The sequence below is a fragment of the Apodemus sylvaticus genome, chromosome 15 (genome assembly GCF_947179515.1).
Source record: "Apodemus sylvaticus chromosome 15, mApoSyl1.1, whole genome shotgun sequence".
NCBI classification, from domain to species: domain Eukaryota; kingdom Metazoa; phylum Chordata; class Mammalia; order Rodentia; family Muridae; genus Apodemus; species Apodemus sylvaticus.
In genome coordinates, this window is record NC_067486.1 from 81,421,513 (window position 1) to 81,437,485 (window position 15,973).

At 36.1% G+C, this 15,973-nt stretch overlaps 1 protein-coding gene across 1 annotated transcript; it reads right to left on the minus strand.

Annotated features, from left to right (window-relative positions):
* Nucleotides 1–10,137: 10,137 nt before the first annotated feature.
* On the minus strand, nucleotides 10,138–11,076 carry LOC127665673 (olfactory receptor 2L13-like). Its single transcript, XM_052158156.1, has one exon. It carries the CDS (start codon nucleotides 11,074–11,076, stop codon nucleotides 10,138–10,140), a length of 939 nt encoding a protein of 312 aa, XP_052014116.1.
* Nucleotides 11,077–15,973: the final 4,897 nt, after the last annotated feature.

Sequence of the window (15,973 nt, forward strand, 5' to 3'; positions counted from 1 at the left end):
TTTTTTTTTTTTTTTTTTTTTTTTTTTTTTTGTCTTATTGCTCTGGCTAGGATTTCGAATACTATATTGAATAGGTAGGGGGAAAGTGGGATTCCTGTCTAGTCCCTGATTTTAGAGGGATTGCTTCAAGTTTCTTTCCATTTAGGTTGATGTTGGGTACTGGTTTGCTGTATATTGCTTTTACTATGTTTAGGTATGGGCTTTGAACTCCAGATCATTTTAAGAACTTTGTCATGCAGGGATGTTGGATTTTGTCAAATGCTTTCTGGGCATCTAATGATATGATCATATAGTTTTTTTCTTTGATCTTGTTTATTTAGTGAATTGCTTTGATGGCTTTCCTTCTATTGAAACATCCCTGCATACCAGGACTGAAGCCTACTTGTTCATGATGGATGATTGTTTTGGTGTGTTCTTAGATTCAGTTTGTGAGAATTTTATTGAGTATTTTTGAATTGATATTCATAAGATAAATTGTTCTGAAGTTCTCTTTCTTTGTAGGGTCTTTGTGTGGTTTAGGTATCAGAGTAATTTTGGTTTCATAGAATGAATTGGCATTCCTTCTGTTTCTATTTTATGGAATATTTGGAGAGTATTGGTATTACATCTTTGAAGGTTTCATAGACCTATCTGGTCCTGAGTTTTTCTTGGTTAGGAGACAATTGATGACTGCTTCTATCTCATTAGGAGATATGGGACTCTGCAGATTGTTTATCTGATCCAGATTTAAGTTTGGTACCTGTTATCTGTCCTAGAAATTGTCCATTTCATCCAGATTTTCCAATTTTGTGGAGTAAAGTCTTTTGTAGTAAAATCTGATGATTTTTTGATATCCTCCATTTGTGTTGCTATGTCTCCCTTTTCATTTCTGATTTTGTTAATTTGGATACTGTTTCTGTGCCCCCTGGTTATTCTGGCTAAGGGTTTATCTATCTTTTTGATTTTCTCAAAGAACATGTTCCTAGAGTGGTTGATTCTTTGTATAGATTTTTTGTTGTTGTTTCTACTTGGTTGATTTCAGTCCCGAATTTCCTTATTTTCTGCCATCTACTCCTTTTGGGTATATTTGCCTTTTTTTTGTTATAGAGCTTTCCAATGTGCTCTCAAACTGCTGGTGTATGCTCTCCTGTTTCTATTTAGAGGCACTCAGAGCTATGAGCTTTCCTCTTAGGACAGTATTTATTGTGTCTTATAGGTTTGGGTATATTGTGGCTTCATTTTCATTAAATTCTAAGTCTTTAATTTCTTTCTTTATTTCCTTCTTTACCACGTTATAATTGAGTAGAGTGTCATTATCAGTTTTGATGACTTGGTTGAAAGTTGATTTTTTTCTCTGATATTAGAATGGCTACTTCATCTTGTTTGCTTTAAGTTGGGAATCTTCACTTTCTTCTATACCTATTATCCTTAGGCTTGATCTTCTTATTGCATCCTGGATTTCCTGGATGTTTTTTCTATGACTGTTGGGTCAATGTTTTCTATGGTATATTCTGCACCTGAGATTAACTCTTCTATCTCTTGTATTCTGTTGTTGATACTCGCATCTATGATTCCTATTCTCTTTCCTGTTATTCTATCTCGGGTGTTGTCTCCTTTTGTGTTTTATTTATTGTTTCCATTTCCATTTTTAGATCCTGGATGGTTTTGTTCAGTTCCCTCCCCTGTTTGGTTGTGTTTTCCTGTAATTCTTTAAGAGCCTTTTGTGTTTCCTCCTTAAGGTCTTCTACCTGTTTTCCTGTGTTCTCTTGTATTTCTTTTTTTTTTTTTTTTTGATTTTTTTATTTGATATAATTTATTTACATTTCAAATGATTTCCCCTTTTCTAATCCCCCACTCCCCGAAAGTCCCGTAAGCCCCCTTCTCTTCCCCTGTCCTGCCACCCACCCCTTCCCACTTCCCCATTCTGGTTTTGCCGAATACTATTTCACTGAGTCTTTCCAGAACCAGGGACCACTCCTCCTTTCTTCTTGTACCTCATTTGATGTGTGGATTATGTTTTGGGTATTCCAGTTTTCTAGGTTAATAACCACTTATTAGTGAGTGCATACCATGATTCACCTTTTGAGTCTGGGTCACCTCACTTTGTATGATGTTCTCTAGCTCCATCCATTTGCCTAAGAATTTCATGAATTCATTGTTTCTAATGGCTGAATAGTACTCCATTGTGTAGATATACCACATTTTTTGCATCCACTCTTCTGTTGAGGGATACCTGGGTTCTTTCCAGCATCTGGCAATTATAAATAGGGCTGCTATGAACATAGTAGAACATGTATCCTTATTACATGGTGGGGAATCCTCTGGGTATATGCCCAGGAGTGGTATAGCAGGATCTTCTGGAAGTGAGGTGCCCAGTTTTCAGAGGAACCACCAGACTGCTTTCCAGAGTGGTTGTACCAATTTGCAACCCCACCAGCAGTGGAGGAGTGTTTCTCTTTCTCCACACCCTCTCCAACGCCTGCTGTCTCCTGAATTTTTAATCTTAGCCATTCTGACTGGTGTAAGATGAAATCTCAGGGTTGTTTTGATTTGCATTTCCCTAATGACTAATGAAGTTGAGCATTTTTTAAGATGCTTCTCCGCCATCCGAAGTTCTTCAGGTGAGAATTCTTTGTTTAACTCTGTACCCCATTTTTAATAGGGTTGTTTGCTTTTCTGGAGTCTAACTTCTTGAGTTCTTTATATATATTGGATATTAGCCCTCTCTATCTGATGTAGGATTGGTAAAGATCTTTTCCCAATTTGTTGGTTGCCGATTTGTCCTCTTGATGGTGTCCTTTGCCTTACAGAAACTTTGTAATTTTATGAGGTCCCATTTGTCAATTCTTGCTCTTAGAGCAAGCGCTATTGGTGTTCTGTTCAGAAATTTTCTCCCTGTACCGATGTCCTCAAGGGTCTTCCCCAGTTTCTTTTCTATTAGCTTCAGAGTGTCTGGCTTTATGTGGAGGTCCTTGATCCATTTGGATTTGAGCTTAGTACAAGGAGACAAGGATGGATCAATTCGCATTCTTCTGCATGCTGACCTCCAGTTGAACCAGCACCATTTGTTGAAAAGGCTATCTTTTTTCCATTGGATGTTTTCAGCCTCTTTGTCGAGGATCAAGTGGCCATAGGTGGACACCATCAAGCGGACAAATCGGCAACCAACAAATTGGGAAAAGATCTTCACCAATCCTACATCAGATAGAGGGCTAATATCCAATATATATAAAGAACTCAAGAAGTTAGACTCCAGAAAACCAAACAACCCTATTAAAAAATGGGGTACAGAGTTAAACAAAGAATTCTCACCTGAAGAACTTCGGATGGCAGAGAAGCATCTTAAAAAATGCTCAACTTCATTAGTCATTAGGGAAATGCAAATCAAAACAACCCTAAGATTTCATCTTACACCAGCCAGAATGGCTAAGATTAAAAATTCAGGAGACAGCAGGTGTTGGAGAGGGTGTGGAGAAAGAGGAACACTCCTCCACTGCTGGTGGGGTTGCAAATTGGTACAACCACTCTGGAAATCAGTCTGGCGGTTCCTCAGAAAACTGGGCACCTCACTTCCAGAAGATCCTGCTATACCACTCCTGGGCATATACCCAGAAGACTCCCCACCATGTAATAAGGATACATGTTCTACTATGTTCATAGCAGCCCTATTTATAATTGCCAGATGCTGGAAAGAACCCAGGTATCCCTCAACAGAAGAGTGGATGCAAAAAATGTGGTATATCTACACAATGGAGTACTATTCAGCCATTAGAAACAATGAATTCATGAAATTCTTAGGCAAATGGATGGAGCTAGAGAATATCATACTAAGTGAGGTAACCCAGACTCAAAAGGTGAATCATGGTATGCACTCACTAATAAGAGGATATTAACCTAGAAAACTGGAATACCCAAAACATAATGCACACATCAAATGAGGTACAAGAAGAAAGGAGGAGGGGCCCCGGTTCTGGAAAGACTCAGTGAAACAGTATTCGGCAAAACCAGAACGGGGAAGTGGGAAGGGGTGGGTGGGAGGACAGGAGAATAGAAGGGGGCTTACGGGACTTTCGGGGAGTGGGGGGACTAGAAAAGGGAAATCATTTGAAATGTAAATAAATTATATCGAATAAAAAATGTTTTGTTTATAGAAAAAAAGGGCCCTTGTTTTTGTTTTTGTTTTAAATTTTTTAAATAAATAATTTTCAAAGGTTATTAAAATAAGTTCATTGGCTAAGACATATCTTTAAGTTTGCCACAGGAGAACTATTGATGTGGTGTTAAAATATTATAGAGATACTTTAAAGAAATGTTTTAAGTGCCTAATAAAACGTTTATTCCTTGCTTCAAGCAGCCATCAAATTAATTAATATTAATGGTTGATCTATTACATGGCAAGCCTTTTTAGACAAAATTAAAAATTGTTATCCAAAAAATAATTTGTTGCAATTCATTTTATATTTCTATATGTACATCCCATAAATTATACATCAACTATGGGACTAAAGTTTATATAACCTCTATTCCTTTAAGTTTTCCCTGCTTCAGTACTTGGGTGCTATAGCAACTATTTTTAAGATGTTAAAAATCAATCTTTTAATAATAGTAAAAATATATAAAGCTCATGGTTTACAATTGCTTAAAATTGTTCTATTTTTAATACTGCTAATTCTTAATTTTTACAATTGTTTATACAAATATAATTCAAATTTCAAAGGATATGTTCTCTAAATTACTATCCTTTAAATATTTATATGCTAACCCAAAGGCTGGAGAGATAGCCATGGGTGCTGAGAACTAGACTCTTATATTTTATGTTTATAAGCCTAGAGAGATAGCTCAGCCTAATGAATAGGTCCTCATTCATGGAGCATGAGGGCTCAAATCCCAGCGACCACATGGTGGCTCACAACCACCTATGGTGAGATCTAATGCCCTCTTCTGGTGTGTCTGAAGACAACTACAATATACTTATTTATAATTTAATCTTTAAAAAGGTGCCTAGACAGGACCCCTTGGGTCAGGGCACATAAAGTTTATATCCCAAAGAGGGTATATAGAAACATTCAGATGTACAAGCACATTTATCATTTGTATCATCAAAAAGGTAATGGCTTAAAAAATAATTTTATATTTTTATGTACATCAAATTATAAAGATTTGTTCTTGATGTCCTCAATTTCTACTTCTACCACATAATGGTGTTGATTCTAGAGGACTTAATTAACTTTTACAGATAATTGATACTCATATTTCTAATTTAAAAAATCAAAATATGTGCATATAACTATGATTCATTTTGGGGCATTCTAGTTGCAACCGCTCTAGCAAAGGGCAACTGAGAATGATATATTTATTTTCTATAGTTACATAGTTATTACATATGTTATGGTATATGCTTGGCGTTCCAACTTAGATTGGAACAAACAATAAAACTGGCCATTTAATAAATAATGGCTATTCATTTGAGATATCTTTGACAATTTGATTCTTTATTATCCTCAAAGATGAGGTAATATAAAACATTTTTTACAAAACAAAACAATATCTTCTTAAAAAAGAAAACCAGAGGGGAAATGGTATCCCCATGCATATAATTTGAATTATGCATATATATTTTTAAGGCATATATATTTTTAAGAAAATTTTAAAATTTAGATGCCAAGGAAATCCTTGCTAAATGTATATGGCTTCCTATCACTAGGCACGCCGATGCCAAGATGAGGTGGAAGAATTCACTTATTGACATTGCTGTTGTCCTCAAGATAGATTAATAATGTTTCTTAGATATGCATGAGGTTGTATTTCCTAATATGATCTTTATAGCCTCTGCATAAAAATACTCTTGATTTTCATAGATGGCTCTTCTGAAGGAAGAGCTAGATATCTTATTTATAATCAACAGGTGTTTATAGAAACACCTGGGCTCAGTTCAGTTAGAGCTGACAATGATATTAAATGTTTTTCAACCTATAAATAATAATTTTAATCCTTTTACAATTAGGTTATATGTTGCAAAATTTGTCTTTTATTGGAAACCTATGGCATGTTTAATTTTAATATGCCATCAGGATCTTTGTTTTCACTATTGTAAAACAATGTCCTAACTGCCTTTCCTTATCTCCAGCTCCCCATTTAGGGGTTTATCTATGTGGCCTTATGCCCTATCATTTTTAACAAATGGATGTAACTCACTATGCAAAAATTGGAAAAAAGATTTCTTTTCACTTCTCTACATTCGAGAGAAGCCTCTAAATGTAATCAATCATTTTTCACAAGTTTTTATACCAAGGGATTGCCATGGTTAAATGGCGGGACTTGTTAACCAATACATGGAACGGTCCCAACCCTGTTTTATTATGGAAAAGATGTTCTATTTACATTTTCTCTCAAAAAGAAGATGGAGCCCGATGGCTGCCAGAAAGATTGATATGGTAGGTAAATAGAGACCCTAAATCAGCTGATAAGTATGACTAATTCAATAATGTTCTTAAGGCCACTTCTCCCATATTGGCAAGGTAGGCTGCTTTTCCTCTAGCCATTAATTTGCAAGCCAGGTTTTATTCCTGAGCTACTAATTTACAACCAAATTAAACACCATGGGCCCTCCAGAGAAATAGTCCAAGCAGTTTTTCCTTTTAATCTCTTTATTTTGTGCTTCAAGGAGATATCTTTCAGATACAACACTCGAAGGTGGGCTGCTACAGCAATGGCTTCTAAGACTCGAAGATGGGCAGCTATGAAAGCCAGCCAACTCATATTCCCAGGGCATTTACTTTACCAGTGGATCTCCACAAATGGAGCTGCATAGAACTCAGATCTATGCATGTTTGCTAATTAAAACAAACATGGGCACCAGTTATGAGGTGCGAGGTGAGGCACTGCAAGGGAAAAAGGAAATGTTCTGCTTCTGAGTTTCCCTGAATGTAAGCCTGGCTACATAGGGGTCGATGTTGAGAGACTGTCCGTTAAAATAATAAGGCAGTCTATTTCCCTTCCCCTAAAAAGGACATCAATTAATGTTTAAGGGGGTCGAGGCCTCTACTTTCCCTCACTGGTCAATGCCCATCGTCTTTTGATGAATATAGTTATCCACTGGTTTTTCTTAAAAAAATTAAAAAAAAAAGGAGAAATTGTGACCTCCCCCTGCCCACTGCTCTCAAGAATAGCAGCCAGCAACCTGACCACCCACCTCCTGAAGAACAAGAAGAACCGGTTTCCAGCCTTCAGGGGAGGGGCTTGGTCTGCCTTTGTTTCTTGGGAGAGAGGCATTTTCGTTAAAGATGGAGACTTGAACCAAAAGCCATGTGTTTTGTGTCTCTCCATGTAATTTCTCTTGCAGCCTATTCCTTACCCATCTTTCCTTCCAGAGAACCCACGATTAAGATGTGTGAGCTGGACTCAACACCCTCAGAGCTCCTATGGCCTTAACCACCAACCAAAGACTATACATGCATGAGTCCATAGCTTCTGCTACATATGTAACAGAGGTTTGCCTTGTCTGAAATCAAGGGAAGGGAGGTGTTTCATCCTGTGGAGGCAAGGGGAATGATAGAGGCATGAAGTAGGAGTCAGTGGGTGGGGTAGGTAGTGCCTTCTTAGGGGCAAAGAGATGATGGAATGGGATGGGGGTGTTGTAGAGGGGAGACTTGGAAGTGGGATAACATTTGACATGTACATAAATAAAATAATCAATTAATAAAAGAAAAAGAAAGGCCTTCTTTTTTGTTAACCAATATTTTTAAAAGATTCCCCAAACATTATGAACTATTACTGTTGTCTTTGCCTTCTTGCTGTGGCAAGTAAGTCTCTATCGCTGAAGAGACTATTCACTTCAGTTGGAGGATCGATAGGACTCAACAGAGTCTGACCTGAAAGCCTCTCTCCTGAATCCCGAATTTTAAGCTTCCAGAAAGCATCAAGTAAGCTTCCAAGTGAAGGAACCTAGCAATAATCCTCCACATCTATGATGCTTATAAACTACAACAATGACCAACATGACATGATAACATTAAGGATTCGGTCGTAGCATTCATACTTTGAAGAAATAAACAGCTAGCTAATTATACTAAAGACTAAATCAAGAAGAAGAAGAAGCAGGAGAAGAATAGGAAGAAGAAGATATGTACATACATAAACTAAAACTAATCAAAAATACCCCAGGAATTTGGAAGGGAGGAAGGAGGGATATATGGGCGAGTTTGGAGGGAGGAAAGGGAATAGGAAATTATTTAATTATATTATAATCTCATAAAATATTAACTAAAAACACAGAAAAATGCTTTTTTTTTATCAGAAGATTCAGGCTACTACAAAAATACACAACTGGTCAGAATAAAAAGAAAACTGACTCTGTGGTTCTCAAACCTGATTGGTACATAAAAACAACTCCCTCCACCAAACGCTCAGAAACATTCTGTAAATATGGTCACAAGGAACCAGAAGAGCAGCAGAGTTATTGTAAAATAGTATCCACCAGAAAGAAGATGAATGATAAACAATGAAAATATGATTGTCTAAAGAGAATCTATATAGAGACCAAACAATAAAACATAGCAACTCATTGAATGACATTTCATCAAGCTCCTTACTAAGATGAAGAATTACAGGGAATTAATGACTATTGAGAGCAGGATGATACATTTCTCCAGTGACACACTCCTGGATAGGCTATTGAACCATAAAATGTTAGTCTTAAATGCATGCAGATGTGAGCAACACTGGGTTGGTATTTAAAATTATAGAAGAGATCATGGATACTTGACTGGGCTGAGAGGATCATGATATGTCTGAGTATGGAGAAGAAGGGATATAAATATAGCATGCTCATCCCAGAAATTTTCAGAAAATATCTTAAAACATGTTAGAAGTAAGGATGGAATTTATGTACTCTTGCCAGTGATTTTATTTCATTGCTTTTACAAAAATAACAAAAAATTAAAAACAGTAAATTCATATAGTATGAACTTCAACAGGGATGGAAGGATGAGATGGCCTATATATGTAAATTTTATGACAGAGGAACACAGTATAAATAAAAAGAACAAATAAGAATTCTCCAATTCATCAATTCTCTGCTACCATATTTTATTCCTTCTCATTTTGTCAATATTCAGTACATCATATATATATTTTAAAAAGAAATCACAGATATAAAGCTGTTTTAAGTGACAGCTTTTTATACTTACTGATAAGGTATGATGTACTATTTCATACATATATGCTATATAATTATGGAACTATGGTAATTAGTCAGATTATCACATGCATTCTTTTACTTTCTTATGGCAAACAAATTCAACATCTTCTCCTTTAAGATATGAGATATTATGGTTAGCTGTTTATCTGTGGCATAACACACAAGAACCTAGTCTAGATAACATGAATATAATTGGAATAAATGTAGGGGTATATGTCTCTTAAAAACTTTCACTTTATTATCTTTAAAATTCATGCACATTAGGATGTTTGCCAGATTCTATAACCTGTATACTGTGAGTAGTATATTAATGAATACTTTGATCAATTGTGGGTAGTACTTTTCCATACTTCCAAATCAAAAAGAGTTTAATAACCACTGTCTTGTTTTATGACAACTATTATACCAGGTTGAAGTAGAGATTTCTGAGTTTTATCTTCTTAGAACATTTTATGACTATTATATTGTTCCATATTCAATATTGTTTATCATGTGTGTGTTCATCACCTGATATGTGTAATATATTTATATTACACATTTATATAGTGTACAAACTATATTGGGTTGTACATAAAAAACACACAAAAGCTTTGAAGAATGAAAAGGATGAAAGCAAAATACATGAACAAAGAATTTCATGTCAATTTTGAAGTAGCAACTGGTCAATTTTGCTATAAATACTATCATATTTACGGTAATATTTGTACATACATAATGTGTATACACCATATATTTATAGTGGAGCAATTTGTTAATATATCACTGATATTATCAATTATAAGATGAATTAAATAAACATGTGAACATTATGATAGCATATAATAATGAACATATATTTAAACTAGTAATAAATCACCAGAAAGTAATGACATGTATGTGGGATAAATTACATTTCCAATGGATGGCACTGCTCCATGACATTCCCCAGGGGAACTTAAAGAGGAGTAGAGAATGAATGGTTAAGATTTTGTTGAAGAAAAAGTACCAATGACTCTTGTCATGGCTCCCAAGACCTCCTTATTCCTCAGACTGTAGATGATGGGGTTGAGCATGGGGGTGAGGATAGTGTAGAAGACAGCCAGAATCTTATCCTCTGTAGGGGAACGAAGACTCCTAGGTCGAAGATAGGTATAGACAAAAGGTGCATAATAAAATGTCACCACAGTTAAGTGAGTTGAGCATGTGGTGAAGGCCTTTTTCTTTCCCTCTTTTGAGCGCATGTGGAAGACAGCAAAAAGGACCCGACCATAGGAAGCTGTGATACCAAGGAAAGGCAGTAGGAGAAACAGGCTTGTGCTTACAAATACCACGTACTCATAAACCCAAGTGTCCATACAGGCCAGGGGCAACATGGCTGGAACATCACAGAAGAAATGGTTAATGGACCTAGAATGGCAGTAAGGAATATGAAGGACATAGACAGTGTGTGCTAAAGAGTTGATGGAGCCCAGTGTCCACGATCCTATGATCATCTTCAGACACATTATTTTGTTCATGCGAACGGGATAATGAAGGGGATGACAGATAGCCACAAAACGATCATAAGCCATGGAAGCCAGGAGCAAGCCTTCAGAACATGCCATAGTCAGGAAAAAGAAGGATTGCAGTCCACATCCCAGAATGGTAATGCTTTTCTGGCCAGAGAGGAAGTTAAATGCCATCTTTGGAACAGTGCTGGAAATGTACATCAAGTCCATGAGAGAGAGCTGACTGAGGAGAAAGTACATGGGTGTGTGGAGCCTTGGGTCAACACGAACCAAGTGGATCATTCCTGCATTCCCACACAAAGCCAGAGAGAAGAGAAATATGATGAGCAGCAAAAGTAGTAGACCAGTTTGGGTTTGTGGAAGTAACCCTAACAAAGTGAAGTCACTTGAGCTCTGATTCCATTTCTCCATGAAAAGGTATTTATTTATATTTCTTGAAAAGAGTGACCTAAAAGCAAATACACTTATCATATGAAATTGAACTGGAGAATAAAGAGGAACTAGCTTGTACTGAATGCTTATACTTTGTTATTATTGTTCTATCACCATCATTCAGTTGAACTTATTTTTAATCCTCACTGAATTTTCCTTCCCATTTACATCTGGTCATGTTGTCAATTCAAAGTTGTGGCAACATGAGTAAGATGGCTAACACATTTCCTACTAGTAACTCCATACAAGCCAATTACTTAAATCAAGTAAGTACAGACTTTCCGTATTCCATTCACCCTGTCCTCTGCAACACTGGTCTTTCTGGCCATTCTTCAACTGACCTTATATTATATACATCCCAGTGACCGAACACAAGGAGTAGTATGTACAATTATTCAAATGTAGTACTGAATCACTTGGCATTTCATGAACACAATAAAAGAGACCTTACTACAGAAAAATGGGAAAATACTACTATCTAATGAGAAAATGCTTACAATGAGAAATGCATAGACAAGAATAATAAAGAGATGACACGCATCATGTATCCACTTACAACTTTTTAAAATAAATACTTATGACTTGATAAATATAAACTCTAAATAAAAATCATCACCATTATGTTGCACTCATGATTAAAGCATTGTTTATTAACTCATTCAATATCATGCAATCTGTAGCTAAAATTTAAACAACAATGTCAGACACATGGTCTAATTGTGTGTAATGAGTTTTTATATGAGGAAACCTGAGCTAGACAAAGGGCCAGAGATGGTTGAAATGGATCCTTTCTGGGCCACCTTGTACAGATGTAATATAAACAGGACTTTGTGAAGTAACTTATTCAAAATTGTAATCAAAGGGCAGGGCTCATGTATGGGAAGGTTTGTGAGAACAGTTAGAATTGTGCTTAAAAGGGCACTGATAAGCTCAGTTGTGTAAAAGCTTCAGTACTTATATTTTGGGACCATTGGGCAAAGGTGTCACGTAAAGAGGTATAATGCAAGTACATTTTTTGAAGTTCCATACTAACAGTGATGAGCAGGGAACAGAGTTAGGATGGAGAGTCAATGAGGACAAACTGAGACAAATGCTTGTGAAGGGCAGTGTGAGGGAGCAAAGAACTTGGATTCTGATCTGCATAAGCCAGGAAAGCAATGAGGGTAATATGCTCTTAGGTAAACTTCTCATCGTCATCTAAAATGTTCTTGTTAAGAAGTGGGACCATGCAGTGAAGACTAGTTAGAAGAAATGAGAACATCTGGTGACTGATCTGGATTTGAAGATAGAACCACAAGTCCCAGAAAAAGACTGATACCTGGGTGCATTAGGACCTAGAGTCCCCTACCTGGACATAGGCTCTCATCTGATGATTCATTGATGTCTAGTCCCCAGGACAGAACATGATTACAGCAGATTCTGACCTGTGTGCAACTTGAGAAGAATAAAATATGATCTTTAGAGATGATAGATTATTATTGCTCATACTGACAAAACTGAGAATAACATTTTAAAAACCGGTCTTCTTCATCATGTTCTGTAATAAAAGGGAACATTTAAGGGAACTTACTTTTACTTCCTTGAACACAGTTTTAACTGAAAAGGAAGATTTGTTGCACCATCCTATAAGGATATATTTCTCTTAGACAACTTTGTACCCTGAATCTTCCCTAAACTTACATTTCACAGTCTTGATTTCTACAAAAGGGATGAACAAAGGAACACAGGTGTGTTTTTTCAGATCACTTCTCAGTGGTCACAAACAGGCTTTCTGGATAGATAGAACAGTAATTATTTTCTTTCCAATGTTAGAAACTGTCATTTTATCACATTGTACTAGAGCTATTTTTAGGAGGCTAGATACCTGGGATTTGAAGGTTTAGGATTTAGACTTTGAGTCAGAGCCAAAGATCTTTCATTTATCCAAGACAATTCTTTATTAAGTCTGGTCATTATTTAATATATCAAACTCACAGGAAAAACCACCTTCTTAGTTAGATTTTAGATTTAAAAATCTTCCAATATAGATGTTTATGTGCTCATTGATCATTCCAAAAGACATGAAAAACAAGGTTGTTTAAAGCTTTGTCACGAAGAGTCCTATTACATAAAAGTGCTCCAAATGCAATATTCTGGATTAATTTTGCAAAATTACAGATGTGTGTACACACAACAGGGACACTCAGCTGGCTGGAAATCTACAGAGCACAAGACCAAACAGGATGTTGATCTCTTTTTAAATTTAAAAACTACATGGAACACCAGAGACTATGATCCTATCTGCCTTTAGCATATAATATGTGCTAAAGAAAAATCCATCTTTTTGCTCTATTCAACATATTTTTTTGAGAAACCTCAACGCCAGAAAAGTTTAGTCTTTCATTTATGACCACAATCTTCAAACAGAACATCATAGAGTTTAAATATGTTTGCATTTTTTCTCTTCAATTGTAAGGTCACTTTTCTTTTTTAATTGGTTATAAAATTACAAATTCTCTGTGAAGGAGAAAAGATTTCTTCATAACAAGAAAGCAACAATTCCAGAACACCTCTCCATCATCTCATCTTGTCTAAAGATCTTGTATTTGTATTTGTGGGAGAAAGTACAGTTACCATGACATTGCTGCTTGCTGCCACTCTGTTGTTCTTTGGAATGGTTCAGTATATGCCTTTACTTACAAAGATTGCCATTTACAGCAGGCCAAAATTCTATATCAGTCCAAAATTCTGTCCACTCTGTCCTATATCAGTCTAAAATTCTGCTCTTGACCAGGAATCTTTTTTTGTCTGCCAATACCCCTGAAAAAGATATTTGAAGAATTATTTACTAGTCATCTTATTATTATGATGAGACCCAAAACAATTTCATTCCTTTCCCTGAAATATTTGAATGCTTATTGCTTGTCTAGCATATCTCTTATTTTTTTTACTAGCTTTTTGTTTGTATGAAACCCAGGGAATATTTTATATCTATTTCTCAATATTATAATGATAAAATATAGAAGGTCAAAGTGCTGCATTTTATATGTGCTTCTTTGGATCACCAAACCTTAGATATTCTTTTTTTTTTTCTAATTGATCCCCCATGTCTAATTATACAGAGACTAAAAGCTTTTGGCCTTTCCCTTGGCTTGGCTGAGATAACTCATTTCTGAACTTAGAGAAACAAATACATGACATCAAACTTTCTTACAATCACAGAATGCCTCAAAATAGAGCATGATTTTGTACCATATTATTTCATAATATGACTTGAGAGCTATAGAATTATTAAATGATATGTATTAAAGTCCCTCATGTTAAAAGTTTGGACCCCGAAGGGTACAAAATAGATATGCTGGACCACTATTTTAGACCTAAACTCTATGTCACAGTTTGATATATAGGTCTTGTGATAGTGAGGATATTCAAACTCAATCCAGGGATGGCAGGTCCACCTGTGACTAAGAACCAAAGTTGGGCAAATTTTATCACAAGTGAAAACTTGTGGCCAAATATTAAATCTACTATAATTAATTAACACCATAAGAACAAACTAAAGGATATATGCCACTTGCTTCTAAATTGTTTATGCAGAAACAGAAGTGGGTTGGATTGAGAATTGTATGATCCTGCTAACCCACATATTGTTAAAATAGATTAGCAAACATTTAGAGTGACTTAAGACATTTATGTGCAAGTTCATATAGTATAAAATAAATGAGATATTATTATTTAATAGCACTGTACTCAATAAATATCACCAACTAATGTAACTGAAATTGTGTGTAAACTTTTACCATTTGGTTCCATTATATTTATAGGCAATAGTAAGAAAGTTACAAATGCATGCAGATGTTTAATATTGTTCCTCACTATGTATGCATGAATGCCAAGTTTTGCAAGTACTAACAGTGTTCAATACTATCTGCTGTGGACTGACTGGCAGACTTCCAAGTTTTAAGGAGGGGTTCTGGTCTCTTCTAAATTCTATCCTAAGGATCTTGCCATCGTACTAGGATGGGTGTGTGTGTTAATTTTGGTGTGTGCCAATGGAGGGAGATAGGATGCTGTGAGTTTTTGCAGATGTTAAATATGTTTAGGGTAGTCAGAGCCATCATTAATTGTACATTAGGGGGATATGTGGTTGGGTTTTGTTTTAGGAGTTGTGCCTTGCAGGTTTGATGTGTTCTTTCTATTAGTCCTTGGCCCTGAGGGTTGTGGGGAATTCCCATATGATGGATACTTTTATGGAGTGTAAAGAATGTTTTGAATTGAGAGCTAGTAAAGGCAGGGTTATTATCAGTTTTATTTATTGAGGACTGCCCATGATGGCAAAGGTGGAAAGTATATGGTGAATTAACCTTTTTGAGTCTTCACCTATTTGGGCTGTAGTCCATATAAAATATGAGTATACATCTATGGTGACAAAAACATATTTCTGTGTACCAAATTGGGGAATATGGGTGTCATAAATTTGCCATAAAGCATAGTACTTAAGGCCATGGGGATTGACACTCATCATTTGTAAAGCTGGGGTAGCAATAAGGGATGTACAAGAGGTGCGTATCTTTATTATCCTTTAGAGTTGAACAAGAGTGATGTGGGAAGCAGGCATGAAGTCCCTTTATATTTGTGTGTGCGCATGAATGAAATTGATCTGCTTGTTCAGTGGAGGTCATGAATGCCCCCGTTGAGGCAGTTTGGTTAGGAAGTGCGTTCCCCTCAGATAGAGGACCTGGCAATGGACTGTGAGATTGGAAATGCTGGGTGTAGACTGGTGAGGCTCTTTCCTATAGGAGGGTGGAGACCTATATGAATAGTGGGTAAAGTGGGTTGACATCTAATTTGATGAAGGATCTTGACATCCAGGGGAGCAATTTTACAGCATATACAC

What these genes read in the sequence shown, in the direction of transcription:
- LOC127665673 (XM_052158156.1), bottom strand. Translation starts at nt 11,076, where the DNA reads ATGGAGAAATGGAATCAGAGCTCAAGTGACTTCACTTTGTTAGGGTTA.